Source organism: Dama dama, chromosome 6 (assembly GCF_033118175.1).
Source record: "Dama dama isolate Ldn47 chromosome 6, ASM3311817v1, whole genome shotgun sequence".
NCBI classification, from domain to species: domain Eukaryota; kingdom Metazoa; phylum Chordata; class Mammalia; order Artiodactyla; family Cervidae; genus Dama; species Dama dama.
In genome coordinates, this window is record NC_083686.1 from 46,208,867 (window position 1) to 46,236,450 (window position 27,584).

General features: G+C 36.1%; 1 protein-coding gene across 16 annotated transcripts in view; it reads right to left on the reverse strand.

Moving 5' to 3' along the window:
- FIP1L1 (factor interacting with PAPOLA and CPSF1) overlaps nucleotides 1-26,005 on the reverse strand; it is a 65,206-nt gene extending 39,201 nt beyond the window's left edge. For 2 of the 16 annotated variants that reach the window (XM_061145959.1, XM_061145956.1), the window contains exons 1-10: nucleotides 25,684-26,001; nucleotides 24,498-24,542; nucleotides 24,355-24,394; nucleotides 20,971-21,028; nucleotides 19,829-19,932; nucleotides 15,122-15,186; nucleotides 14,487-14,597; nucleotides 13,925-14,055; nucleotides 13,570-13,638; nucleotides 6,410-6,519 (exon numbers count right to left, since the gene is read on the reverse strand). In XM_061145959.1, coding sequence (XP_061001942.1) covers nucleotides 6,410-6,519; nucleotides 13,570-13,638; nucleotides 13,925-14,055; nucleotides 14,487-14,597; nucleotides 15,122-15,186; nucleotides 19,829-19,932; nucleotides 20,971-21,028; nucleotides 24,355-24,394; nucleotides 24,498-24,542; nucleotides 25,684-25,768 — 818 coding nt within the window. In that variant the 5' untranslated portion in view covers nucleotides 25,769-26,001. Of the gene's footprint in view, nucleotides 1-6,409; nucleotides 6,520-13,569; nucleotides 13,639-13,924; nucleotides 14,056-14,486; nucleotides 14,598-15,121; nucleotides 15,187-19,828; nucleotides 19,933-20,970; nucleotides 21,029-24,354; nucleotides 24,395-24,497; nucleotides 24,543-25,683 lie in introns of all 16 variants that reach the window. The other 14 variants (XM_061145965.1, XM_061145962.1, XM_061145969.1 and 11 more) reach the window with 12 other exon arrangements.
- Nucleotides 26,006-27,584: the final 1,579 nt, after the last annotated feature.

Consider the following 27,584-nt stretch of genomic DNA (forward strand, 5'->3'; position numbering starts at 1 on the left):
CACTGCAGTCCATGGGGTTCCAAAGTGCCAAACACAACTGAGTGGCTGAACAACAACAAAGACTGACTCGGGTGGGTAAATTTTATTTCAGATAGTGAAATGCACCCAGGGTTTTTGAAAATAATTAAAGTTGTTCAAAGTAAAATTCTAAAGAAAGTTAATTTTATCTTGTGTGTTTAACTACTTCACTCCTGCCAACCCTTTAATACCCTTTTAAAGCAATAGGAAAAATATATATTTATATTTACACATCTGCTTATTTATATTAAAAAAACAGGAAGAATAAACAAAAAAACTATATGAAATGAAACTTTTTATTGACAGAAATGAAAAAAACTGGGCAAAGAGTAATTTGAGTATACTTTTAGATAGCCTTGCCCGTGGAACTATGTTAAATGCTCTGAACATGTACACAAAAATAAGTGTGGAGAAGAAATGCTAATACTGAATAGCAACAAACAATGGATCAAATTAATTTTAAATGATTAATAAGAAGATTCAATTTGAAATAAGGAAAGAGGAGTAGAATCTGTGGTTTCAAACTGGAAGTAAATGAAACATGACTGTGTGACTAAAATTTTACAAAAATAATGTACATATGGCAATTTCATATCAAAACTGCTTAATTTTTCCTATCTCTGAGTGCTGAAAAGGACTAGAAGGACCTCAAGAGCAATGAGATAATTAGTGCCAAGAGTGTGGTTTCTAACTACCGCTTCCAACTAAAAAGCATCAGGATCCCTCAAGAAATGGATGCTACTATGGAAGGGGCAGGGAAAGTATAAGACAAGACTAAAACATCTAGGAGTACCAGAAAATAAAGAAGTCATCAAAAAAAGAGATGGTTGGGACATGTCAAAAGGTCATAGGAGCTGGTTTAAAGCTCCCACAGACTAATTTTGAAATAATTTGAGAATCAGTATGAATCACAGTGTGTGTGTGGTATCCACACAAAGTAATAAAGCAATATTAATGTCACACATACTCTCTCAAGCATATAAAATAAAAACTTCATCTAATAATAAATAAGTGAGGGAGGTGGGAAAACTCATTTTTAAGGTGGAATGCCAACTAAAATGTAGAGGAATAACAGACGATAACTATTTTGAAGTAATAACTGATTAAATTAAAATCATAACTGAAGATTAAAATTCTTGGGAAAGTCTAAAGACAAAGAGAATATTGATGCACTCTCCTCACAGATTACTTTATTTATACAGTAACTTTGTAGAAACCCAAAGGACACCACAACAACTAAGTAATTAAGTTATCATCACTAATAATGAGACAAATTGACATCAAGCACCTACAGGCTAACTCAATGAGAAGAACACAGCATTACTTAGGTAGTATTCCTGTCCAAAAAGCAAAACCTAAACCTAATAATACAGAAATATCAGACAAAACCAGATCGAAGGACGATTTACAACATAACCAGATAGAATTATTTAAGAGTTAATGTCAACAAACCCAAAGAATGCTCATGCTGTCCTAGATCAAAGATAGAGATAAAAGAATTAATTGTAATGAATAATATTAGACTGAACCCTAAATCCAGGAGGAAAGAAAAGAATTATCATGAAAGATATTATTGAAATATAGTAATCAGCAAAATTTATTGGTTATATACTAAAGTACTGATTCATTATTAGATGTTCTGACTTTGGTAACTGTTCTCTGTAATTATGGAACACAATGTCTTTGTTCTTAGGAATATACATTGAAGCAGTCAAGGAAAAAGGGTATAATGTCTATAATTAGCATTCAAATGGTTCAGAAAAAAATATTTCTGAGAAATTATAAAGCAAATATGGCAAAAAGTTAATAATTAGTGAATCTGAGTGAACTGTGTATAATACTTTTCCTGCACCTCTTCATAAGTCTAAATTTTTTTTCAACACTAAAAAATGAAAACAATAAATGAGGGGGCACAACAGGGGCTTCTGGTGGTAATGGTAATATTCTGTTTCCTGTTCTATATGAAAACTTTTAAAAACTAAGCAAAACATTCTGATATGTTCAGTATTAACATTTTATTTAATTATGTCAATTTGCTGGGCAGTACAGAAAGTCAGAAATCCAACATTTCTACCGATAAAGTACAAAGAACCATTAAAAAATAATTTATATGCAAACATTCTATCAGTCACCTATATGTTAATAAAATAAGATTTTAAAAAAAGAAATAGTGACTACATCAGTAGTACACCTCATTACTGCTAAATACTTGCTATGCGGTCTCTATTATGAATTAAAAGACATTCACTGTCTTCCCCCTAAAGTCAATAGAAGCTTACTTTCAAAAACATCTAATTTCCATAAATACAGAGAATAAAACAGATACACTTTGTAAATATATAAGAATAAAAAACAAATACTTATTTAGAGAAATACTTCACAGTGGCTGAAAAGCATCCTTTTGATCAAGTAAAGATGAAACCCGAAAACAAATTCTTCTAATGAGCAATGAATACTGTTCTCTGTATCCAAAAGTGACTGTATGGACATGTTGGGTTTGTTTCTACAAGCTGTGGTGGGAGTATCCATTCTTTTCAGTAGTAGTGATGAGTCAGCTAATTCTTTTAATCCTTTCATTACTTTTCAATCCTTTCAGTCCTTTTTACTGTGTCATACCCACCAGTGTCCCTTCATCACTCCTTGCATCCATGATTCCTCATTATAATCGCGCTTTCAAGTACACCTTCTTGTCCTCTCTATATCCCTTTGTCATACATGTCTGGTAAAACTTCAACTCCTGCTAAATCCAATTCCAGCCACTCTTCATGAACACATGAACACCTGACAATGGACAGAGCAACATACCCAAACAAGTTGACTGGTCTCATTTCAACTTATGGCTATCAACCTCAAGAACAGTTCGGAAGAATGTAGAGTCTCTTTTCCTGTGTCACCAATTTTTCACTCTTCTAACTCATTCCTAACAGCATATAAAAATGCTGTGATTTCTCCCATCTGGGGGGATAAAAAGCCCTCACTTGACCCCACATTTCCCTCCAGGTAACTGCCTAGCAATCCTACTTCTTTTCCCTAGTTTATTCATACCCCTCTAAATAACTATTTCCTATCATCTCCTCTCCTCTCAAATATTCAATACTCCCTTCCATTATTCTCACTTTTACCAGGTAAGTCTGCATCCTATGCTGCTGGGAAAAACTGAAGCAATCACAAAGAGAACTTTCAGTGGTTCCCATCATTATTCACTATCCACCACCCTCACCAACCCCCACACACCTTCACTGAATCCTGGCCTTCCTCCTATTGCTGTTTAGTCTGTAGGCTGTGTCTGATTCTTTTGTGACCCCATGGACTGTAGCTCACCTGGTTCCCCTGCTCATGGGATTTACCAGACAAGAACACTGGAGTGGGCTGCTGTCTCCTACTCCAGGGATCTTCCCAACCCAGGCATAAAACTTGTGTCTCCTGCACTGGCAGAAGGATTCTTTACCACTGAGCCACCAGGAAAGCGCTCCTTTCTCCTACTACAATAAATGAATTGCCTCTGCTTCTCCTGAAGGTTAAATCCTTCACTTGCACACTACATCCACAAGCTCTGACCTTAAGGACATCGCTTTAACAATGGTACTTTCTCCTTTCTTACATCATTAATTTTCCCTTCTAGTAACTGATTCTCATAAATATAAAAATATGTTATAATTCCATTTCGGCAAAAGCAAACAAACAAAAATCTCCTCCCAATCCCACGTTTCCCTCTAGATACTGTCAGAAGTATCCCAAATTTCTCTCTAGATACCCTCAAAAGGAAAACAAAAAACCTCAAAAAAAATTGTTCATTCTAATCCCTCGTTCTAGTTGTCTCATTCTAATTCCTTCCTCTTATGTTGTCTCCTGAATCCGTTCCAAAAATTCTTTCTAAAATCTTCATCTTACACCATTTTAAAACGATTCTGGTGAGAATCACCACAACCTTTGCATTCTAAAATCTCAGTCAGCCCCAGTCCTCTATTCCTGGTCAGTCAATATTATTTGATAGTTAAACATTCCTCCAACTTTGTTCCTTTTTAAGATGAACACTGGATTTTCTTATTTCATTAGTCATTCATCTCTACTAGTCTCCTCTTACTTACTGGTCCATCCTTATTTTTCTGACCTACATGGAAGTGCCTCAAGGCTCTGTCCACTTATTACTTCTCTATTAATACTTAACTCTTTCATAGTCTAATTCAGTTTCACAGACTCAAACAAATACTATTTAAACACTGATCATTCCCAAATTTGTACCTCTATTCTATACCTTTCCCCTCCACTCCAGATCCATTTATCCATTTCCCATGAAAATTTTATACTTGTAAATCTAGAAGACATCTCAATTTTATCATGTCCTAAACCGAACTTCTGAAATTCTCCCTCCAAAAGTAATTTCTCCTATAGTCTTTTCTACCTCAGATATAAATGATCTTTTTACGTTTGAAATGTATATAGTATCTGACTAGGTCTCACCATCTGTACCACTACCACCTTGGTCCAAGTTACCATTATCTTTGCTAGATAATTGCTGCAGCCTCCTAACTGGCCTCCCAATTACTACCCTTAATCCCTCTGTAATCCGAGCTTAATAAAGCAATTAAATTGAGACTTTAAAAACCCAAATCAGATTACTTCATTCCCTTGCTCAAAATCTGAGGGAGACTCCCCATATATTTCATGTACAGGAAAAGTCAAACCCTTATAATGGCACAATGTCCTACATGATTTGACCCAAATTTTTAAAGCGGGGCGGGGGGGGCAGTGCATTAGTTAGAAGTGGGCAAAATACAGAAAAACTGCTATTGATTCAATTAGTTTAATCATGATAATGACATCTAAAAATAATTATTATGTATGCACTGCTATTCTAAACACCTTCAATAAATTAATCCATTTAATATACATTGAGGGTATTATTGTAATATTATTACTGCATTTTGGAGAAGGCAAGGCACCCCACTCCAGTACTCTTGCCTGGAAAATCCCATGAACAGAAGAGGCTGGTAGGCTGCAGTCCATGGGGTCTCAAAGAGTCGGACATGACTAAGTGACTTCCCTTTCACTTTTCACTTTCATGCATTGGAGAAGGAAATGGCAACCCACTCCAGTGTTCTTGCCTGGAAAATCCCAGGGACAGGGGAGTCTGGTGGGCTTCCATCTATGGGGTCACACAGAGTGGGACATGACTGAAGCAACTTAGCAGCAGCAGCAAAATCACTGCATTTTATAGACTAAGAAGTGAAAGAACAAGAAGACAGGGGATGTACCCAAGAACACACAGCTTGTAAGTAATACAGCCAGAAACTTAACCAAAAGTCTGGCCCTGGAGTCCAAGCTCTTACACCATTTTAGAGTGCAGAACACCACAAACTCAATGAACGAAAGTTGGTCTCATGTAAAATACGAAAAAAACAAATACTATACGTTAAAAGAACCAATATTCCTCACTTATCATAACTTATTAGACAAACATTTTATGAGATCGCATTCAGTTTAAAAAACCTTATTTGGAAACATCCACAACTTGTAATTGTTAAGCTGAGAAAAGACAGTCAAAATCTGAGATGGCTTTATGACCTTTAATTTTGGCCAAAAGTTTTAAAATTTTCTTTTAGAGCTAAACTACATGCTTTCTTCCTACAGTCATACAGTATGAAATATCATAATGACAGTAAACTACATAAAATAAGTAAGTAACACAAAAAGTAAATGATCTGGCTGAGAACTAGTCACAATTGAGTTATTGACTTGTTTCAGGTTATAGAAATAACTGATTTAAGTCATCTTTATCTAACCCAAGATTAACCCGCTGACATCAAACTTCCCTAATTTTGGCTTACCCTTTATCATTTTTCTGGTAACAGGCTAATCACGTGTTACGCTTAAGTTAAAAGGACGTTTGCCAAAATATTTGCCTCCTACAATTGGTACCCTATGGAACTTAAAGTTAGGTACTATCACAACAAACCAAAGAAAGAAAAGAAAATGGCTTTAATTTTGAAAGATTCCTCAGGCTAAAATTTCTATGATGTTTTACTAAAATCAGTAAACATCTTTAGGGCAGTAGCTCTAGACTTAGGATGTTCAATAATTCCTTATGAAAGAACAATAAACACAGAAAACAGCAAGGCCACTGTTATCACCACCTTTCTGGAATATGAGATTATTGTCTCTTTGTATATACACATATAACCATACTCCATGGTTCATTCCTTGCTTACCTAGATTTTTCAGATGAAATAGCACTCAGCAGAGTTTTTCACAAAGAATTCGTTTTGTACTAAAAACCAAATAGAAGGTTCCAATTTTTTGATGTATCATTCGGAGATTTTATACTTTACATAGCACTTAAGGTGAAGAAACCAATGCCTCCAAAAAACTAAATCATCAGTGTCTTACTAACCTGCTTGGTGGGAGTCCAGTCTTGAACAAAGAAGGAGGAGAAGTAAACTCTGCTTTTGTAGATGGAAGCGCTGTTTCCTTCTCTGCATTTCCAGTTCTTCCCTGCTGTACCTTAAAAAAAAGGGTTATTAGCTTGTTTAATGAAACACTGAAAGATAATACAGTAAAGATGTTGACATAAATTCATAATGTTTTATTTCAAATTAAATATGAAGAAAGTTTTGTTGCCAAATATATAATAAAATTAAACCTATTTTAGAACAGCATTAAGTGAAAGGCACCAAACATAGATCGTGGGATCAAAATGTTTCCAACTACTAAAAAGTTCAAATTAATGTCACTTAAAGTCCAATAAACTGTAACTCTTAAGGACTTTCATAAACTCCCTCAGATCACTATAAATATGTCCAAGATACTTGTTTAATACTCCATGTTTCAGAGTTCAAGAAAGGCCTTGGAGAATTCAGTACACCTAGAAGCTTGAAGTCAGGCATCTGCCTCCTTCATCTTTCTTCTTACTCCTTACATTCGGTTATAAACCAAATCTACTTAACTCCATAATTTCCCCCATATTTGCCCATCCCTTGTGCTCCTATCAGATCCTTGAGTATGGTCCAATCATATTCCTTAGATTGGTGAAAATCTTTATGCTCTTTTGCTTTCATACTCATCTTCCTAACTTAAAGTCATCGCTAATTTATTAAATTTAAACAACGTTCAAGCTGACCTATACTTAAAAACATCTCTACTATCTTAGGCCCTATTTAAATTCTACTGCCCCTGTTCAGTCTAAATTCAGCATCACTCTCCTTCCCCATGAGGCAAAGGCCAAGAGAACTCAAGACACCTTGACTCTGCTATATTCAAACTACTGATTCAACTCCAGAAACCATCTATCTCTCAAATAAACATTATGTGGAACTCACTTTCAAATAAAATATTAATGCTAAATCCTAATTATATAAGAGATGATGAGGATCAGCACCTAGACAATGAGGATAGAAAGACAGAAATAGATTTGATAGACATGTGACAGGAAAACTTCAGAGTGTAGTGACAGGGAAAATAAACATGATTTATTCGTTCAACATTTATTGTCTACTATGTACCAGAAACTGGGACCACAGAGAGAAATACAACAAAATCCCATACTGTGGGAAAATACAGACACACAAAGCATCAGAGCAATTTAACTGTTATGAAAAAAATAACTGGGATAAAAAGATCCTATGAGAACATAGAAAAAGAAATGTGCTGATCTTCCTGGGGATGTGAAGGATACTCAAAAATGACAGTAAGGTCTCAAGTGCACTCCCGAGCACCTAGCTTCTTACCATGTCTAACAAGCATCTCAGACTCATATGGACAAAACAAAGCTACTGACTTCCCTCTATCCACCAATCTGATCCTCTCCAAGTCTTCCTCCTATTAAGTAAATGGCACCATCATCTACCGAGTTGCTTAGTAAAAACAAACAAAAAAAAAACAAAACCTTAGCAATTAGCCAATATGTCTGCATATCCGATATCAACTTTACCTTGACAATATATACCAAATTCAACCACTTGTCATTATGTTCACTATTAAAATTCAGGTCAAACCCATCACCACATCTCAACTGTTCTGCTACATTACCTGGACTCTTTCCTTTGATCTTACCTCTCTAAAATCCATCCTCTGTACACAGCCAAAGCAATCTTTGGTATCGGCCCTGCCTACCTCCCCAACTTATTTTAACAACATCCAATCACAATGGCCTTTTTTCTTCTTTTTAACAGATAAGTTCCTCCTTAAAGTTGCTTTTGCACTAGACGGTCCTTTTGCTTTATAAGATCATCATGACAACCTCCTTGCAATCATTCAAGTACTGTTCAAATATTTCCTTGAAATGGCTAACCCCAGTCTCCATCATGTCATCTCTGTCACATTACTATTTCGTATTTTCTTCATAGAATTTCTTACTAGTATCGTTATCTAAAGTCCTCTTATTTATGTTTATTGTCTGCCTGCTGCCACTATAACATAGGATCTTGGAAAACATGGATGTCATCCAGCTTAAATCTATATCCTAATAGCCTAAATATACTGGTACGCAGTCAGTGCTCAAATATATTTGCTATGTGACTGGCTTTGGGACTTAGCTTAAATGTCACTTCTTTTAAAGTCATTCATAAAGGAAGCCCACCTGGAGTTTATAACAACATAATTTTTGCCATGATTTTCTAATTATCTTTCCCATTAAGTCAGATAATCTCTAAGACCACAAAATCTATGTCTATAAATGCTTATTTCCTCTTTCCATTCGAACCTAAGAAACTTCCTCACATAGTCAATGCTCAATTAAAAATTGGGAAGGAAGAAAAATAAAAACTAGGAAGGAGGAAGGGAGAAGGGTTGGAAAGAAGTAGGGGGTGGAGGGAAGAGAGTAAAAATTAGAGTATTTATAATACAGGAAAAAGTGAGAGAAGGTAACAGGAAGACATGGTACATTTTTAAACATGTAAAAATTGCTGTTTCCTAACTTAGTTTTCTTTTCTTGTTAATTTCTTCATAATATACTCAAACAATTCTGAAAATCTTCACCATTTTAGCAACCCTCCTAATCAACTTGCAATAGCACTATCACCTTATCTTCAAGTTACACTCAGCATTAATAGACTCAAAACTTGTTTAGTCAGAACATACTGAGATTACTTTTTCCACATGATCTAATATTTTAATAAAAGACTATAAAAGAAATAACTCTAAGACATCGTGACTGGTTTTATAAAACAAACTCAGATTTTATGTATCCAAAGAAAAGTTAACTGAAGTCTATAACCTTAAGAAGCTATTTAACCAAATTATCAAATTATGCCAAAACTTATTTTGTAAAATTTCCTTCAACTGCCCTTTATAGCATTATTTACATGCTTAATATTATAAAATAATATCTAAAAATAAATTGTGAAACACCCAAATAAAGGAATATGCAAATATTTATAAAGTGTTATTTATCAAAAAACTTATATTAACCTAGAAAAATACCATATGTTAAGATGAAAAAATAAAAGTAGAAAACCACATAAATTATTACAATTTTATTTCAACTCAGAAGAACAAAAATATTGGGAAGACAACAAAAGTCAGGACTTTGAAAGCAGATGAAAAAAAAGTAACTGAGCAAACCAAAGAATCTGAATCCTAAGTCAGCAATGAGAAAGCAAAGACACATTGATTTTCACAGCAAGACCTGCAAAGATTCAGGAACTGACAACTCTAGCTGCCAAAACACTTCAACCAGTCAAGTATAAACATAAACCCTCAGGTAGGAGACTAACGTCTTCTCTGAAAACTCAGGATTTCAAAAACAAAAACCCCCAAAAGCAAAAAGATAAAGATACTAACCATCAGAGACTGAAAAATGCTTAACCCTACAGTCAAGTATACAATCAAGTTCTACCCATATGCACAGACCTCTCAATGGTCTTTTCAGTGGCCCACACGCTCATGAGTTAGTAATGGCCAGGGATCAACAAATACTTGAGAAAAGTCAAAGGCGAAAGCCAACAACAACAAACTTAAAAGATCAACTTGGAGAAAACAGACTATGCACAAAAAAGAAAGCCTAACAGAAAATACCATTAAGATATTCTGAGAGACAAGAGGGAGAAAAAACACGGCATGCCTGAGTCAGAACAGGATGCTAGGGGTGTCCCTAGTGGTCCAGTGGCTGAGAATCCACCTTGCAATGCAAGGGAAACCGGTTTCATCCCTGGTTTGATCCCTAGTCCAGGAAGATCCCACAGGCCACTGAGCTATTGAGTCGAGAGCCTGTGCTCTGTAACAAAAGAAGCCACTGCACCACTAGAAGAGTAGCCCCCACTCGCTGCAACTAAAGAAAGCCCACATGCAACAACAAAGACTCAAGCACAGGTAAAAACTAAAAATAAATATATATATATATATATATATATATATTTTTTTTTTTTACAGAAAAGAATCGATGCTACAGTTAATTACTGAAGAAAAATCTTCTTATATATTCAAAAACATAACAGCAGAAATGAAAAAGTGAACAAAAGCACTCTGAAGCCAAAGAAATCTCTAGATAATGGAAAACAAAGAGAAAGGAAAAGAAAAAGGAATCAGCATGAGACCCAATTTTTGAATAAGAGGTCCAAAAGGCAGATGAAGACAAAGTAAAAAAAATAACATAAGAAAATACCCCAGAAATGAAGGATTTATAGTTCCAGATTAAAAAGGTACAAATAAATGCTTAGTACAATGGATAACAGACCAACACATCTTAAGAAATTCACAACGGTGACAAAGCTCATACATGCTTCCAGAGTAGGGGGTGGGGTGGATGGGAAACCAACATATGCAGGTGTGCACACACAAACATTAATACTTTAAGAGAAGGCTGTGGTCAATTTTTCTTAAACATATCACCCATTCTTACTAGTCACTTTTTTCTTGCCCTCACTCCCAATTATATAATTATACAATTGTTATACTCAATTGACTTTATACTGAAGTGCACAAAAAGACTTTAAGAATGTGAAAACATTAATAAACCACTTGAGACACTATAATAAATACATGGTGGTTCATTTGTACAGTGAAATGGCAACCCCATTCCAGAGAGTCCCAAAGAGTCTGACAGACTTAGTGACCAAACAACAACAGCAAATCTACTTGTTAGTATGTTTGAAAATTTACTCAATAAAAAGTTTAAAAGTTATTTTAAAGATGCTGATTGGCCGTCACTCAGATAACTAACGATAAAACAAATATTTGTATTAGATATAAAAATAACTTTAAAAACCTATTCTTTTGTCCATTCACCAGTATTAGTCTGAGTCCTTGTTCATTTTGTACCTATACTACACTCCAACAGTTTCCTATCTGGACTCTGACTCACATTTCCCCCCTTTATACTCTACGGGTCACCCTGGTTACCAGTTCTTTTTTCTGAAAACCAGATTTGCTTATGCTATTTTTATACCCAAGAACTTTCAAATGGCTTCCTACTATCTATCCACACGTCTGTAAGCTAGTTGCAGATTAGTCTTTCACATCATTTCTACCATTTCCAGACTTCTCTCATGTATCTCTTATTGATTCTCAACTCTTCTTTCACACTATCTGGTTTTGTTCACATTGTTCTCTCTGCCTACAATCTTCTCCACTCTCCTCTCTTGTAGTAATGCAAGCTTACTCATTTTTCATCACATCCCATTTGAATTCTTCTAGACTCTGCAATGTAGGATAACCCACTCTGGTCTCTGAACTCCTTACTGTGTTTTGTCAGAACACCAATGTAACACTTTCACAACACAATATGGTTATCAGTTTGCATGTATACATCACTCAGACCATGAGCTCCCTGAACACAAAGACTGTTTTACTGTAGCACAGGGCTGGGCACAAGGAAGACATTCGGATATGTCAATAAAGTTGGGCAAGTTTTTTCCTTCTATCTCCTTCTCACCAATCCTAATAATTACAGTTCAAAATGGTAGAGAAGTGGACAAGAGCTTGGACTTTACTCAACTACACCATGTACTGCCACCAAAACAGTAGGACTGTAAGCCGCTCTCCTAATCACGAACAGGCAAGAATTCCTCAACTCATCTTCCTGGTCTCTAGGCTTTCTAAAATTACACCACACCCTACAAAGCCATATCTTCTGTTCTCCAAAGAGAACTAACTCTCTGATCCAATAAGGCTGATTTCTTAAATAATTTGACTACACGTATCAAATTCAAGTCCTTCTTCTCTCAGAAGTAAATAAATCAGAATGGAACAATCATCTCCTCTCACATGATCAAAAGAAACTTCAAAATAATTTTTCAGGAGACTGTATGTATAACTTATTCACAATGGCTACCTTTAGCACCCTAGCAGTTTCTTCTTATTCTTTGCTTTTAGAAGCTTACTGCAAGAAAACACAAAGTATACAAAAACTCAAAGTTTAAAAAGGCAGTTCTCATTTCTGTTGGAAGAAAATGAAAAGCACCATTGCAAACAAACTATATCCTCATCAAGATAACTTCTCTATTCATTGCAATTGTAAAAGACAATATATTCAATGTCTAAATAAGTAGGTTATCACCAAAAAGAACTTGATGACCATTTAAAATAAGAGAGACATCAAACACTTTCAAAATATTTACAGCAGAACAAGAACCAAATACTTACCCAAAGTAGGATGTAAATTAAAATTAAATTCTCTATACAGAACTGTGTCCAGCAGAGCGGCTACATCTGCGGATATAGCACATGCATTGCATAAGGCAGTATTTTGAAGGACAGGGCTATAAGCCCCAAAAGGGACACAGAAAAGTTCCTGCCCATAAAAATTCCCTGAGTGTATAGCTCAAACTAAAAGTCACTACCAGTCTTCATCCCAGTGTGACTCAACACAAGAATCAAGAATTAAGACTTAAAGTAAAGGAAGAAGAGTTTACAATCAGGTTTTGAGAAAAGTTTGTGGGATGCTGTGTATCACACAAGTATGAAAATATATTATTACTCTTTGGAATGATCATATGGAATAGAGAAGCAAAAAGTCAGACCTGATACCCAAGTGGTATCAACCTACAAGTTCCTCACTAACATGCTCCTTTTAAGTATTCATTTAAAAAATCAATGACTTCATCCTAATTCTGTTGAGTCTTTCTTGCCAACTCTCAAAGAATACCTAAGATTCTTGAGATACCTTAAACTGTAAGAGACATCACATCAATGATTTCAGTGTCACACAGATAACAGTGTCACACGGTATGCCATCTACCTTACCATTTTTTAACAGAAAATCAGGAAAAACAAGTCTCCAATTCTGATAAAAATTACAGCAGGATCTACAATGAGTGCTTAGCCTGATGGCATGAATTTTTATATCCTACAAACAAACATACACTCGACTCAAAATAAAATCACAACATATAGCAAGAATAGTTTTACTTTGCATTTGTTAGTATAATAGGCTATAATTCACATGCTTGCAAAAGTGGAGATAAAACAACAATCAGCAAATTTGTAAGTCACCAGGAAGCTGAAGATTTGGAAAAAAGGTAGCTATTTCCATTTTAATCTTGTCCCTCAAGTAGTGGTATGGGAGCAGACTCAAGAACAAAAAATGAGAGCAACCAAGGATAATTTACTAAAATTCACCTTAAAAAGATTGAATCTGCCATCTTGGATCTCTGCACCTGGTGTAACTTCCATAGTACAGTCTTCGGCCTAAGTTAAATAACATATTCCCCATTAAGATACCACATAATTTTTAATTGACAGGCCACATAAAGACAAACTAGCTGTGGCTAGTCTGCAACATGAAACTAAAAACATCAGATAATCATTAATATGAAACTCTGAAAGGGAAGGAAGGGAAAAAAACAAACACGGTAAAATGGAATTTTTAAACTATCATATAGCATTTAACCACCTTTATAGGGAAAAACTGATTTAGGGAATAAAATTGGGACAGCAGAAAAGGCTGGGGTATTTTGGAATATTTACTAATTACCGTAATTTTATTTGTAGTAGAGGTAACTGGTATAACTTCAAGCCCCATTCGTATCCTCTTCTGTTTTTCACAGTAGGCCTTCCAGGTATCTTCATTAAACCCGTAATTAAAATAATCAGAAAGATCAGCACCTAAAGATAAAACACACTTTCAGTGTACAAATGATTTCAATTCTATTTTTATGTAGTACATAAAATATAATAAACTGTAAAAATATATAGAGTTCTATTAAGTCTTATCGCCTCTTATAATTTTACCAATTCTCCCAATACCATAAAGCAACAGAACTATACAAACTTTTGACCAAAATTATTTCCTCTAGAAATAGCATTATAATAAAAACAATGAGTCTACTTTTATATAATGCTAGGTCACCTGTAAGATTTAATAATATAAGTCATTATTACTTGTGTGCTTAAGACAATAAAAATTACATTTAAAAAATAATATTCTATGCTGGAAAAACTCTAATGATTGTTCATACTGATGCTGAAAAAAATTTTGCTAATGATTATTTATACTAAAAATTTTTTCAAACTGATATAATCCACAATGATCTTACCAGGTTTACGCCATGGTTTATCTTCAAAAGAATCCAAATCTACCTCCAAGAGTGGAACTCCATTAATGCTTCCAGGTGCATCAAGATCTACTCCTTTGACTTTCGTTCCTACTTTAGAAAATTACAAAACGGTAAAGGAACCATATTAGTGAGAGATACCACAGACAAATAAAAAACAATAACACCTTTTTACTACTGCTAATGCTAGCACTAAATGTGGCAACGATTTCACACTAAGTAGTAACGTTTCCACAAATAAAAAGTGAGGTCAAAGTTTATGGTGTATTTATAAGATAAAATAGAGAGATTAGAGACTTCTTATTTATAATAAGGGATTCCTGTACCAAGAAACTTCCCTGTTTAAAATCATTATCTTCATACATTCTGTCAGCTAAGAAAGATTTCTACCTTTTAAAAAAGCTGTAGAACAAACAACAAAAAAACACATGCAACAGGAACCCTACGGGACCCACACAGCCTAAAGTATTCATTAACTAGCCATTTACAGGAAAGTGCCCACGATATATGGTCAATACTGTTCTTTTTAACTGAGCTGTAATAACTAACGTCTATTCATGACTTATTCAGATATATGCCCGATTTTCCTATTGATGCAACTGCGAAAATAAATTTACCAGTAGTTCCATAAACTCTTCCTCCGGTCTTGATATTAAGATTTACAGGTGCTGTACCGTAACTCCTAAAAGCAAAACAATAAAAATTATCCTGAAATGCTGAAATGAAAACAGTAAAATATTCAGTATGTACATATAAAGTATATACCCACATATTAACTGGATAAACTGACACTAAACTCAAACATTTTAGAAAATGTTTTAAATTTTAAAAGTCTGTCACTTGCTTAATAAAAGATAAACAGAATTTTTTTTAAAGTATGATTAATTTTCCATCTTAAAAACCTACCTGTAAATAATTCAATATTCCACTGTTACAAACTAACCAGAAATTTGGCTGGAAAGGAAAGAATAGTTTACATGCCTTGTTTTTACTTCCTCATCTCCTACTCATTCATTTGGACTTGCAAAAACTCACTGCTTCTTGCTTGCCTAATAATGTTCATCTTTTGCCTCCAATGTGTTAATTGTGACACCTAGGTTATTCTGCCTAAAAAAAGAAAGGCTATATTCAATAAAATACTCAAATATTTGTATAAAGCTCCACTGCTATAAATGTAAGAAATATAAGGTAGCCCAAACAAAACTGTTACTATCAAGGAGGACCATCATTATCAACTTAAAAGGTTTTATCATCTCATTGACTAATTAATTAATCTAATAAATGCTTCCGCCCATGGCTTAGCGGTAAAGAAGCCACCTGCAATGTAGGAGAGCAGCAGGAGCCATGGGTTCCATTCCTGGGTCGGAAAGATCCCCTGGAGAAAGAAATGGCAACCCACTCCAGTACTCTTCCCTGGGAAATCCCACGGACAGGGAAGCCTGACAGAGTCGTCGATGGGGTCGAAAGAGTCACACACAACAATAAATGCTTGAGTACCAACAACGTATCACATATAGTTCTAAGCTAAGGAGAGAGAATGAGGAACTGGACAAATATGGTTCCTGCCTCTTAATACTTACATTTCAACAATCAAGTTCAGCACAGCAAAAGCACTCTGAGGTATCTATATAAGATATACAAAAGTCCCAGCTATTTGAAAGTCAAAGTACAAAAAACAAGGACTGTCTCCAAATGGTCCTCTAACAGAACTGCTAAAGGATAAACCAAAACAGTATTTATGGCTTACCGTAGTTCATTACATGAAGTTCTTTACTTCCCATCCAACTACTTTCCCTTCCCCATTGTGCCTTTTAAAATGTTACTTTTCTTTTTTAATGCCACCAAGCCTTTGCATTCATTGTGCGTAAAGAAGCTTCACTGTCTGGAAAACTGTATTCAAGTAAATCTGACACCAGTCAATAGCTGCCCTGCCACCATGAGATCTCAGGCTTCTCTAGGGGCTAGATCTCATGTACCTGGATGTCTAAAGGAGCCTCAAATTAAATGTGCCAAGAAATTTTATTTTAACCTGCTCCTCCCACCGTACCCATATATGGTAATACACTGTTACGTATACAATGAACTCACCTAGAAATCTCCAAGTCATTGAGTCCTTTATCTCCTTTTCCGTCTATAACCACCCATTACCGCGTTATTTCCATTTACTCTTTGCTCACACATATGAAATTATCCCATCCGCCCCTGTGGACTGCTGCTGTTTAGTGCTGATCATCATCCCCTGTGCATGATCACTTCAAACCTACTAATCTGTCTAGCACATCTCAACTACTTCTGCTAGACTTTTATTTCAAATGTGACCTACCTATTAACCTTGAAAGGTTCCATGATGACATGGCAAAAATGTACTACCCTCCCTCTTCTGTGGTTTAAAGAAGCAACCTTTCTCATCTACGTTATTCTCCAGCATTCTGATTCCTCCAAGTCATGCTTCTACTACATCTAAGTAGCTTCCTCTGCCAAAGCCATCAGTCCATTTCCTTCTGTCTCAAGAATTGTTGAAACAAACTCAAATACTACCTCCTCTAGAATTTTCTCTTCAACACATGTAGACTTTTAGCAATCGTCCTCTCAAACCTTTTAAATCACTGTACATGTTTCCGGCTAAGTACTTACACAGACTCGCTCGAAAGTGTCTGCTCACATATCTGTCTTCTTCACTACTTTTGATAAACAAGAACAGTTTATATTCCCATCTTCAATTAAAAGAATGCCAGACAAGCTATCTTTAAAAAGTATTTAATGAATGAGCAGATGAATTTCAAAGACATAGCTGAGAAGCCACTCTTCTATACAAGGTAAATTATTCCTACCCTAAGATTTGCTTTTCTTCCTACCCTACTTATAGATACAATAAACTCTGTAACAAAAAGTATGTTACCTACAACAATTCTAGTTTTTACTTTCTAGCAGCTTACAATAAACCAATTTAGCACTGTTCCTTAAAAACAATTTGCTCTTTAAATTTGCTTCTGAAAACACTGCACAAAGTAAATATTCATCAAATTTTATTTTCTCCTTGGCTTTCTTTCAGTTTTCAATGGCTATATCTTGAGATAGCAAGGTTTAAAAAGCTTTATACTCTCCAGAAAGATCTGTAACTTAGTTTGAAATGCATTAAAAAACACAAAAGAAAAGATGGACTGATGAGTGGGTGGAAGCATGGAGGTAGGTAGTAGATAGGTGATACAGCAAACACAGCAAAACATAAATTATATAATCCAGCTGATGAGTAAATGGGTGTCCACATCAATTCCTTAAACTTCTTTGAATGTTTGAAAATTTTAATGGTCAAATGTTGAGGGAAGAAAAAAGTTCAAACACAAATGTGTTTTTTAACATGCAGTCTATTTACTAAACAAACATCTACTAAATACCATATGTTGGAAAATGTAAGAAATAGGAAAATTCATAAACCATGGTTTCTACTCAAAGATTTCAGAGTCTAACTGTGATAAACATGCAAACATAATTACAATCCATGAAACTGCTATAAGAAATAAAGTTCAGATAAAGTACTATGGGAGTCTATGTGTATTTAATATTTGTATGAAAGTCTTACCCCAAAATTGGTCATATTAATAAAAAATAATCACCATTTCCTTTAATTCTTCTATACTTACAAATACAAATAATTTTAGAGAACAATATTTACTAAAAATGCAATGAATACTACAGTATTATTTTAAAGTGTTCCTTCTGTGTAGTGCAGATAAAAAAGAAAGTCGAAGTGTCAGTCACTCAATTGTGTCTGACTTTTTGTGACCCCAGGGACTGCAGCCCGCCAGCAGGGCTGTAGCTCCTCCTGTCCATGGGATTCTCCAGGCAAGAATACTGGAGGCGGTAGACATTCCCTTTTCCAGAGGATGTTTCCAACCCAGAGATTGAACCCAGGTCGTCTCCTGCACGGCAGGTGGATTCTCTACTATCTGAGCCACCAGGGAAGCCCAGATGACAAAGGCCTATTACCGTAAAGGCTTACTAACATCACAAGCTCAACACTAATCATTTAAGTGGGAATGAGAACATCAAACATTACCCTAACATGAATCATTTAAATCCAGCCCCCCCAAAAGTTGCTAGGGTCTTAAAATTCCACAAGCAGTCATTATCACAATGCAAAACTAATTATGACAACTGAATAACCTTTAAGCTTCCTGAAACAACTTCAAAAAATTTCTCTACTAGGTAAAATATTCAAAAGCATTTATGTATATATTGTTCCATTTCAGATAAGACTGCCTAATAAACCATAGCGCAATTAAGGAAAAGTTTGTTTCCAATGCGCTAGTAACACAGTATACATCCAAACTGAAAAGCACAGAAAAAATGTCAACTCTTACTCTACCACCATAACAAAATCACAATCCATACTTTATTCCTCAGCAGTCCATTCACTTGATTCAGCTTTACAGACTATAGACCCTGAGACAAGATATTGGCATAAACAGCTCTCAGGATTATTAACCACTTGAAAAATACACTATAAAAAGCAAAAAAGTGGACTTTGGGTATTGTTTTTATTGAACAAAAAAATTAAAGAACCTAAACTCAGGTCTGGAAAAGTAATAAAGTGTTAAAAACAATATAGATGCAAACAACAATTTAAGGTTTTCTAATTCTAATTAAAGAATCTGTGGCACTCAATTAATTTGTAAAAACACTTCAAGAATAAAAAACTGCTTCTTCCACACAAGTTTACCTAACTTTATATTTAAGGAAAAAAATTTCATTCTGAAATCCCTTTACATCATGAGATGTAACTAGATGCACATATGCGTGCCAAGTCGCTTCAGTTGTATCTTGACTCTTTGTGACCCTATAGACCATAGCCCTCCAGGCTCCTCTGGGATTTTCCAGGCAAGAATACTTGAGTGGGTTGCCATGCCCTCCTCCAGCGGATCTTCCCGACCCAGGGATCAAATCCATATCTCTTATGTCTCCTGCAATGGCAGGCAGGTTCGTTACCACTAGTGCCACCTGGGAAGCCCTATAACTGACATATAATACTGTATTAACTTTAGGTTTACAACAGAATGATTTGATATATGTATAAATTGTCACAACGATTACAGTCAGTTTAGTTAACATCCATCACCACAGATAGTTACAAATATTTTTTTTTTCCTTGTGACAAGAACTTGTACCTACTGCCTCAGCAATTTATCAGATGAAATTTTAATAAGAATTCATATCCTGGTCAGATGGAAAAGTTGTAAAAACAATGGAATCAATCTCTACTTGCCTGATACAGGCACACTGCCTTTGATTTAAGCACATACAACTGTTACTTAATAATAACTCACCCATACTGTGGTGCTCCTGTTTTAATGTCTCCTATAGTGACGTGAACATCGTCCTCATCATCATCACTGTCGCTGTCACTGTCATCTTCAGTCTCAGTCACTTTCTACACCAAAAAAACCACCACAAAATGCACTCATTAATCCATTTCAACATTTGAGATGGAAAAGGTAACTGCTTTGCATTTTTTGAGCTCCTTTTAAGGAAAAAGTTATAGTGCTGCTGCCTATTGCAACTCATTTACAACTCTGACGTTTTACATGACAAAAGGATAACGATGTTAAGTAAAAGTTTTTCTCATCATTGTCTTTTTGTAAATAACACCACATGTATTCTTCCTATTAAGAACTGTTGCTCTTAAAAAAAGATCTAAGGCAACATACTAAAATATCTAGAAGACAAACTTAAGAAAATTTGAGGAATTCTTAACAGAAAGAACATGAAGGTAAAAGGAAAATAATTTTTAAGGGTCACAGAGTCATGGTTAAAATCACCACAGTTAAAAAACAGTTCATTTACTCCTGACAATCATTTACACACAGTAGAGGCCCTGCATGCAAATGACTGAGGGAATACTTTGTTTCTATGAGTAAAAGTTGGGCCATACACAAAGGTTTTATTTTGACTCTAAAAGGCTGTTTTGTGCTTAGTCACATAACAGTAAAATTAAAAAGTAGAACTCATAGGCTAAGTCTTTTGTATACAAGTTCGAGCTAGCAGAATACAATTTCTTTTTTATAGGATTAAAGCATGTTAAAATATTCCTAAGACCAATGATTTGTTCACCTGCAAATCATCACTTTTAACAGGCATATGGTCAGACTGTCATACACACACACATATATATATATATATAAATAAAATAGATATATCTGCTAAAAACACTTGATAAACTTGGGTTGCAAGACTCAGTGTTTGCTTTGAAAAAACTAGGCTATTATTATTAATAATAAACTGCTCTTTATTAAAGCAATAAACATTAAGACTTTGTAAATGCTCCATTTCATCTAGAGTTTCCTCCCACTAATTCTCATGTAAAATACTGCAAGTAATGCTAAATTTGGGGTTTTTTCCTAGGTGAACGGGAAACTACAGATAAAGATTTTGAACAGAGAAGTAACCAGATCTCAAAGCCTTGTGTTACCGGTTTAGGTACGCCATTTTCAGGAGTTTCATCTTCAATTCCAGATGGAGGATTGGCACTACAAGCAACAAAAACAAGCACACGCTTTGTATTACTTTTCTGAAGGATGGAGCACTGTAGTATTTTTAAGCTATGTCTGATAGTTTCTTGAAATTACTGTCTCCGTTGGATAAGAAAAAAGATGGTAAAAACCACTTGTCTTACTCTGTTATTCCTAATGCCTATACAAAACATGTACATTCAACACTGTAAGTAAAATGGAATTGCATCCACAGTTTGTTAATGATGCCAAATTTGCAGTTTGATGGTGGGGAACAATTTGAGTTTTTTACATTTTTAAAATATGCATCATACTTAATCTTATTTACCCTAAAACTACCTTGAACATTGAGTTACTGTAGGAACTGCCAAGGTCTATGTAACAGTTTCCTCTTTTCCCTGGTGCCAAAGGAACTCAGATGGGTAGTATGATCATATTAACCCAGTATTCAGTTAACACACAAGCTTCTTCCTCATTTTATAGTTTCATCTTATTGGATATATGTCCTTTGTCAAATAAAAAACAAATTTTAAGATTAAAAAAAAAAAGTTAATTTTCATTTAAGACTGCCTTCCAGTTTGGCAGTGAGGAGCTCCAGACCTAATTTTCACACATGACAAAAATACTTTTTTAAGGCTAGTTATTAACTTGAATTTGCCCTGTTATAACAAAATTGCTAAACAATAATAAACACTCTTATTTTCACGAGACAGCATATGACCATTATCCATGAAGTCAAAGTCCCAGTAGTGTAATGCAATTGGTTTTTTATAGTTTTAACAATTATAATTTTTATAGTAGAAATTAACCATTAACCTCATTTTACAGATAAATAAACTCAGGTACAAGGCAACTCACAATTATTTAGGTAAAGCATTTCTAGGAAAAACATCTAGATGTTGATACAGTTCAAAGCTCTTTTCACTGAATTCCTGCTAATCTCTTCTAAACTTCACTTTTTGTCAAACAGTTTCTATAGGAATCAATTAAATCTCTAAAGTGTTTTTTTTTTTTCCATAATACAATCTCCAAATAAAGCAAAATGAAGGGTAAAACCTGAAAATTTATCTGTTAAATTTTCATTGTTCTACACTGGCCCAAGGAAAAAACTATGCAACTATAATTATTCAGTACATTTCTCAGAAACCAGCTGGGCTTGTTCTTTTAATGTCACAAAACAGTATATTTAACCGAAACTTGGATCAATGCAACATGACAATTAGAGATAGCACAATGCAATGGTTAATGACAATTTCAAGGATGGGTTAGTCACTTTTTTAGTCACAAAGAATCTGGGGAAAACTAATAGCAGGAGCTCGCTCATTTAGGGCAATGTAATATGTACCACTCTGAATACCAGAACACAGGTTTGTCAGGGTGCTTGTGCTCAACAGACAAGCTTTTATTCTCTATCACCACTAAAATGCTAGAAATGTGGTAAAATTATAAGCTTTCTCTAGAAAAATAAAATTTTAAAGATAGATCTTTTACTTTGGATGACATAAACAGCTTTCCAAATAAAGTGCTAATAAGGAACATGTAGATATTTTGACAATGACAAGGGAGGGAGAGGGCTTCCTCTCCAATCAATTTAATCAGGCTGTGTATTGAGGAAGTAAGAAATCAGAAAATCAGAAAATAAACTTCAAGAATGGTAGCCAAGAACTCATATTAACAAAATAAAATAAAAACTAGTTCACAAAATCGTGTTATTATCCTTAATTTCTGGACTAACTGAAAAAGAGGATAGGAAGTAATATTACCTTCATCACTGTACACTACACAAATCCTAACTTTGTGATTTATTGAGATCAGGGTTAGGAACTGGTTTGGATATATCCATTTCAAAATTAAATAACAAGATTTCAGATGATACAGTACTGAGTTAATAAAAAAAAAAAAGATAAGTCCAAAATAGGGGTATTTTTAAGCGAAGAATAAGTTCAACACCCCCTAAGCTGTTTCCATTTCTCACTTCTTCCCTTCATTCACTTTTAAAAAAATAACAGCAGAGATACAATTCATATACCATACAATCTACTCATCTGAAGCATACAACCAGAAGATTTTTAAGTATGAAGACAAAATACTGTTATCTAATTACATTTCCATCATCCCAAAAAGAAATCTTACAGATTTGGTTGGTCTCCATTTTTTTCCTACCCCGGTAACTACTAACTACTTTCTGTCTCTTTGTATTTACCTACTGTGTACACTTAATATAATCAGAAACGCAGTTACTACGCAGTACTTAGTCCTCTGTGACTGGTTTCTTTCACTAAGCGTAATGCTTTTAAGGTTCACCTGTATTCTAATACATATCGGTACTTTGTTTTTCTTTATTGGCAAACAGTATTTCAACTTATGAATATACCCCTTTTCTAAATCTGTTCATTCATCATTTAATGGACATTTGGGTTACTTTCATATTTGGCTATTATGAATAATGTTGCTATCTATGAACATTCACATAAAACTTTCTGTGATGTGTGTTTTGATTTCTCTAAAGAATCTATCTAGGAGTAGAATTCCTGGATCACGAACATGTGGCAGCTCTACATTTTAACCTTTAGAGGAACTATCAGACAGTTTTCCATAGTAGCTGCACCATTTACAACTCCACCATCAGAGTTACAATTTCTCTGTATTTTCAGGAGCACCTGTTACTACCTGTCTTTTGATTACAGCCATCCTAGTGGGTGTGAAGTGGCATTTTCTCCTCTTTTTAAACCCAAATATTCTTTAAAAGTCCTTTTTGCAATCATGCCTCCCCCATTATAAGACACTAAGGAATCTGGTCAGAGTAATGTCAGCGTGTATCCATGTACTTGTATCCATGAGCTATTTCAAATTTAGGGTAAGTTTCTGGCTCCCTGATATGCTCAATAAATGACACTCAGACTTTTTAATAATCTAACAAATGCTTTCAATCTTATAACAAATTCATTAATTCCACTTTTAATTTTAAATTTGAAATATTTAAGTTGTTAAGTTGTCAAAGTAGTTACCCAAATAATCCTTTATTTTTTAAAAATTTAAACCTTTTTTCCTTAGTAGTGTAATGGTTATACTGTATACTCCACTACTGAGCTCACTTAAGGTTATGAAGTTACTTAATATGAAAAATATTCAAACCCTTACCTCAAAACCTTTTTGTCCCCTAGGCTATTAAGAAACAGAATTGGTATAAGATACATCCTGAAATAGTAATAAACCATAAAGGACTCAGAGTCTTCCAATCTCATTCAAGCCAATGATTACAATGAAATAATTTTGACAAGTCTGTTGACAGGACCACTGTACCACACAATCTTTGTTAAGTATCAACAAGAAATTTCACTAACCTGGCATTTTCTTCTTCTGGCCTTTCACCTTCATTTTCATCTACCAAAAAAAATACATACATAAATAAATAAGATTAACAAACAAATCACTCTTAAAGAAACCGTTATTATGAAAATCTGAAGGGATCATCACAAGCACTAACCTAGGTCCTTTGCCAAATCACTGTGCACATGCACGTCCCATGGGCCTATAAGCACATCCAGAGTTAGATCACCTTATAACGACTTAACAAGATTATGCTTTTAATGAAAAGTAAATTAAAAAACCAACTTTTAAGGATTAAAGATTTCTAGATCTTTGTAAAAGAAACCCTACACAGTTACATCTCAAAGAGTACTAAATCTTGCACCAAAGGTAATGTATTTTACAAGTTTTTACCAAAATCAAAATCTGTCAGAGTCACGTCAAGGAGCGGCAAGGTGCCCAAACATGCACTTTTACTAGACTACTCTGAACACAATCGAGAATATGCCTTTTAGGCACTTAACAAACATTAACTTGCAAACTTAGCGCTGGTAACAGACGAAAAGGGGCTGTGACTTCATGGAAGTTAAAAAACAAATGTCAAATAACTCTCAACGGGGAAGTGAAAGATGCAGTAAATTCATTTTGTGGAAAAGATAGATACACGAGATGATACTGAAAACCATAAGCCTAAGGGACATGAGGTACTTCTATGTGGGTTAAAGCGCAGTCTCTTAAAAAAGAAAAATTTCACCTTAATACAGGAGACATTCGGGATTTTCTTTATGGGCCATAAGGTATTCCATCTCTTTCTCTCACTCTTTTAATTAATTATTTTTAAAGCACGACTTTCAGACAAGGAGGTACCCTTGCAGGTGCATTCCACACAAACTGACCATCAAGAAACAAGACGTTAGTTTTAACACAGCATCAACTTTATTCAGCTATTATTACAGAATGACTGTTTGTGGGACAAGAAGGGCATCCTACAGTCAAAGGGCAACAAGAAACACGCCAACAAAGCTCAGAACCGATACAAGAAACAAGTGAAAGAGTGCAGAGGTGAGGCGGCCGAGAAGCCCGGGCGCGGAGCAGAGCGAGGCTGGGCTCCGACCCCGCGCCCCCGGCCCAGCCGGGCCCGGCAGCCGCCGGCTCGTTGCGCGCTGGGGGCGTGGGCTGGGCGGGAGGAGGCGGAGGGGGGCGGGGAACGCGCACGCCGCGCTCGGCCTAAGGCAGGCCGGAGAAGCTCCGCACGGAAGGCCGCAGGCGGCGGCGTGAGGGGCCCGGGATGCCGGCAGTTTGCGGGTCGGGAGGGGAAGCCTGAGAGAACCCGGGAGAGAGAGAAGGGACAGGAAGTTCCGTACCGCCATAGAGCCACTCTTCCTCCTCATCCCCTCCGGTCCCGCCGCTCAGCTCCGACACTAGGCGCTCGACCTCGCCGGCCGACATGGCCGCCCCGAGCACAACTTAAGGGCGGTGGTCAACAGCCCCCTCCAACCCCTTCCCCTGCCTCGCTGACCAGGGGCTCGAGAGGGGCGCGAACCCGCCGGCGAGCGGACGAAGGAAGCACGAGACTGAAATCCGGGGCAGACAGCCGCGGAGGCGGCAAAGCAGACGACTCCGGCGCCGCTCCGCCCGCGCACGCGCAGCAGCACCCAAGCGGCGCAGCGTCTCTAGGTGGCTTCACTTCCGCGGCGGCGGCCACCTGAGTCTGGGTGCGCATGCGCACCGTGGCTGGCCCCGCCCCCCACGGGATCCCGCCGGCCTTTCAGCGTGGCTTTCTCTAGTGACGCTCTACGTCGGCTCAGATTCCCCTCCCCCAATCTCGGCTCTGGCGACTTGTCTTTCCACCGCTGGAGCGTGCAGCCTTGTTACTTTCTGCGTTGTCTTCTCTACCGGCTTGGTTTGGTTTTCCTAAATCTTCCGAAAGGCGTTTCATTTTTCACTTGTATCAGAAGTGATATAAAATCGTTATCCTGTCAGTCCCTGTTTCTCATTAGAGAAGAAATCTAATTCATGCGCACTTTCTTGAAAAATAGTTTTAACAGTAAACAAAAGGCAAACCAAAAAATGAAGAATGCGTTCTCCTTGTCAAAAAGACCTCATCCACCACCCTCCTTTCCAGACGTAGGTCTTGTTTTTCTGTTTCATGCGCAGCATTATGAAATTTTATACATAGTTGTTTCAAGTATATTGTTGTGGAAGAACCTGAGATTAATGAGCCTTAAAGTGTGCAGAACTGTACATATTATTGTGTACGTCTTTTGTTTGCCTTTTTTTCCTCAGCAGTGTCTTGAAGATCTTTTCCGTGCTCGTGTATATCAAACTGTCCATTTCTTAAGTGCTTCATGATATTTTTTTTCTTTTTTTTTTTTAACAGTTATTGAATATATGCTGTTTAAGAACTTGGGAGATAAAAATATGAGTAAAACACAGCCCTCCACCCCCACCGTTAAAGAGCGCTCAGTTTTTTGAGAAAGTCGGAAGGGTGGTGAAAAATTAACTCTCCTACAAGGGAAAACTGGGTCTTAATAGAAGAATAAAATGTTTTTATACCACCAGTGCCACCCCATCTTATGTTATTTAAGTCATGTGGCTTTTATCCTCGTTACCGTTAAATATTGGACCTTTCCGCAGGCTCAGTGGTAAAGAGACACAGGTTCCATTACTGGGTAGGGAAGATCTCCTGGAAGAGGGCATGGCAGCCCACTCCAGTATTCTTGCCTAGAGAATCTCATGGACAGATGAAGTTGGCAGGCTACAGGGTAAGGCCGCGAAGAGTTAGACCTCACTGAAGATTTCGCATGGTTGTGTGCACCATTGAACGTTCCTGTATTGCTATTCTCAGTCTCCCTTATCTGGAGAGGTTAATCCCTTGCATATTTCTGAAGTCTGTTGAGATACAATCAACTTTTTAAAATCTTTCCTGAACCGCATTTCTTTATCCTATAAATACGGAGGGCCTACCAAGTTCTGAAGACACTTCTAAACTATGTAAATTCAGCAGTGAGTAAAACAAAGTCCTTCCTCTCATGAAGCTTTCATTCTAATGAGAAAGATAATAAACAGATAAATGTACAGTATGTCAAATGGTGATAAGGATGATAGAATAGACAGGAAAGGGGGACCCAGAGAAAAGTGATGACGAGGGATGAGACGTCATGTTATGTGGTAGGAAAGGCCACTCTAATGAAGCCATAGAAGAGTAGAGACCTGAAGGAAAAGAAGGAAACTTGTGAATCTCTGGGAGAATCCTTAGCAGATG